Below are 2,140 nucleotides of genomic sequence, written 5' to 3'. Positions count from 1 at the left end.
TATGAAATATATCATATTAATTCTTACTGAGTTTGTAGCAATTATGAAAGATGAAATATCCACGCTTACTGATTTTGTAGCAACCACAAAATAGACAATATCAGCTCCTACTGTCTTTGTAGCAGTCATAAAACATAAAATATCAACTCTTACTGAGTTTGAAGCAGCCAAGAAGCATAAAATATAACTCTTACTGACTTCGTAGCAGCTATGTAATAAAAAATATCAACTCTTACTGACTTTTTAGCAGCCGTGAATTACAAAATATCAATTCTTATTGACTTTGTAGCATCCACAAAATATAATATATCAAATCTTACTGTCTTTTAAACAGTCAAGAAATATAAAATATGAATTCTTACTGACTTTTTAGCAGCCATGAAACATATTATATCAAATCTTACTAATTTTGTAGCAGCTATGAAACATAAAATATTAACTCTTATTCTTTTGGGTTCAAAGAATTCGATTCCTAGTTTTACGGTTATAATTGATAGAATTCTACATAGAAAAATGACACAGTTATGAAAAAAATATATCAAATAATCATTAAAGGTTGTTATACCTTCTAGAAACCACTAACAAGAGCGGGTTTGATATCATAACAGAATGGTAAGAGTTCTGTAGGTTAGGTAACCTTACCCCCCCCCCCCCAATCAGCATCCAAAGATAATATGATGTCATTTCTTTCCTTTACTCCGTAGCTAACGATTGGTTATAAAATATCCAATCAGAAGCTGGCATGACGATGTCATCTCTTTCCTGTGTAAAAATAGAAACAGACTTCTGGGAAAGCTAATCAACGAAAGTTCAGCGCATGCGCCTTACATATCAACATTTCTCGTGTGTTGTTTAGTAGCTTGGTATAGCGAGAACGTTTGTTAGTTTTGGTTTTCATGAGCGTGTATAAAGACGTCGTGAAACCCGCCACCGGTTGTAGGACGAAATTAAATATTTTCGTTGACGCTCAGTAGTTTAAGTATATGAAGAAAACTATTTAATATCCATCACAAATCGTTATCGATATGAAATGTTCTGACCCCCAACTTCTCTTTGAACAGTTAGAAGAGTTGAATACTCTTCTATCGACATTAGACGAAACGTTTTATAGGTAAGTGGCAATCGGTCGTTGTTTGTTGTACGTAAAGTCAGAAGAAAGTTTCTTGTATTGAGATAAAGATTTACGTAAATTGTCTTCACAGTGTGGTTTATAAAGTTTTAGTTACAATTAGAAAATAAACTACAAATCAGTATAAATGTTGTTCCAAATCAACGGTTTTCTTTTTTTTTCGTGCACTTTTTCTCTCACTTCAAAGCTTTGTTTTTTACCATTAACACCTAGGTAAAAGCAGTAGTGGGAACCACATCTTTAATATAAACACTACTGCATATAGCGTGTTCCATATAAACAACGCTTTTGTAATTATAACCGCCAGCACTTGTCTTCATCAGTAGGAAATACAATATTCGACAGGTTATTTGTCGAAAGAGATTTTGTGAATGTGATTTACCAGTTTTGTCTTATCATACGTATTTCATTTCTGTTATCATGAACATCGTAAACATGCCATTTCACTTCCATACTAACACTCACACATACATCTTCAGATCCACACTTCTCTGGTCACCACGGCAACCATATCTCCTATACCAACACTTGCATATACCTTTTCAATATCAACACTTCAGACCGATAGGAGTCTACAGACGCATACTGTTGTTTCTACGAGCTCGTAAAATCTCTGTATAAAACTTGTGAACCAACCGTTTGGAGTTTACAGACCTGTTATGCTGTTTTCAAAGGCCGGTAAGGTATTTGCATAGTTTACTGACCGTTAGGAGTCTACTAACCTATAGAGTATTTTCAAAGGCCGGTAAGGTATTTGCATAGTTTACTGACCGTTAGGAGTCTACTAACCTATTGAGTATTTTCAAAGGCCGGTAAGGTATTTGCATAATTTACTGACCGTTAGGAGTCTACTAACCTATTGAGTATTTTCAAAGGCCGGTAAGGTATTTGCATAGTTTACTGACCGTTAGGAGTCTACTAACCTATTGAGTATTTTCAAAGGCCGGTAAGGTATTTGCATAGTTTACTGACCGTTAGGAGTCTACTAACCTATTGAGTATTTTCAAAGGC

General features: G+C 34.6%; 1 protein-coding gene across 4 annotated transcripts in view; it reads left to right on the top strand.

Moving 5' to 3' along the window:
* Positions 1-868: 868 nt before the first annotated feature.
* LOC106458923 (ETS homologous factor-like) overlaps positions 869-2,140 on the top strand; it is a 14,455-nt gene continuing 13,183 nt past the window's right edge. For 3 of the 4 annotated variants that reach the window (XM_022385299.1, XM_013918489.2, XM_013918488.2), the window contains exon 1: positions 869-1,111. In XM_022385299.1, coding sequence (XP_022241007.1) covers positions 1,026-1,111 — 86 coding nt within the window. In that variant the 5' untranslated portion in view covers positions 869-1,025. Of the gene's footprint in view, positions 1,112-1,663; positions 1,808-2,140 lie in introns of those variants that run through there. The other variant, XM_022385301.1, reaches the window with a different exon arrangement.

The sequence above is a fragment of the Limulus polyphemus genome, unplaced genomic scaffold (genome assembly GCF_000517525.1).
Source record: "Limulus polyphemus unplaced genomic scaffold, Limulus_polyphemus-2.1.2 Scaffold533, whole genome shotgun sequence".
NCBI lineage: Eukaryota > Metazoa > Arthropoda > Merostomata > Xiphosura > Limulidae > Limulus > Limulus polyphemus.
Note: the sequence above shows the minus strand (reverse complement) of the source record. Positions and strands in the feature narration are given on the sequence as shown.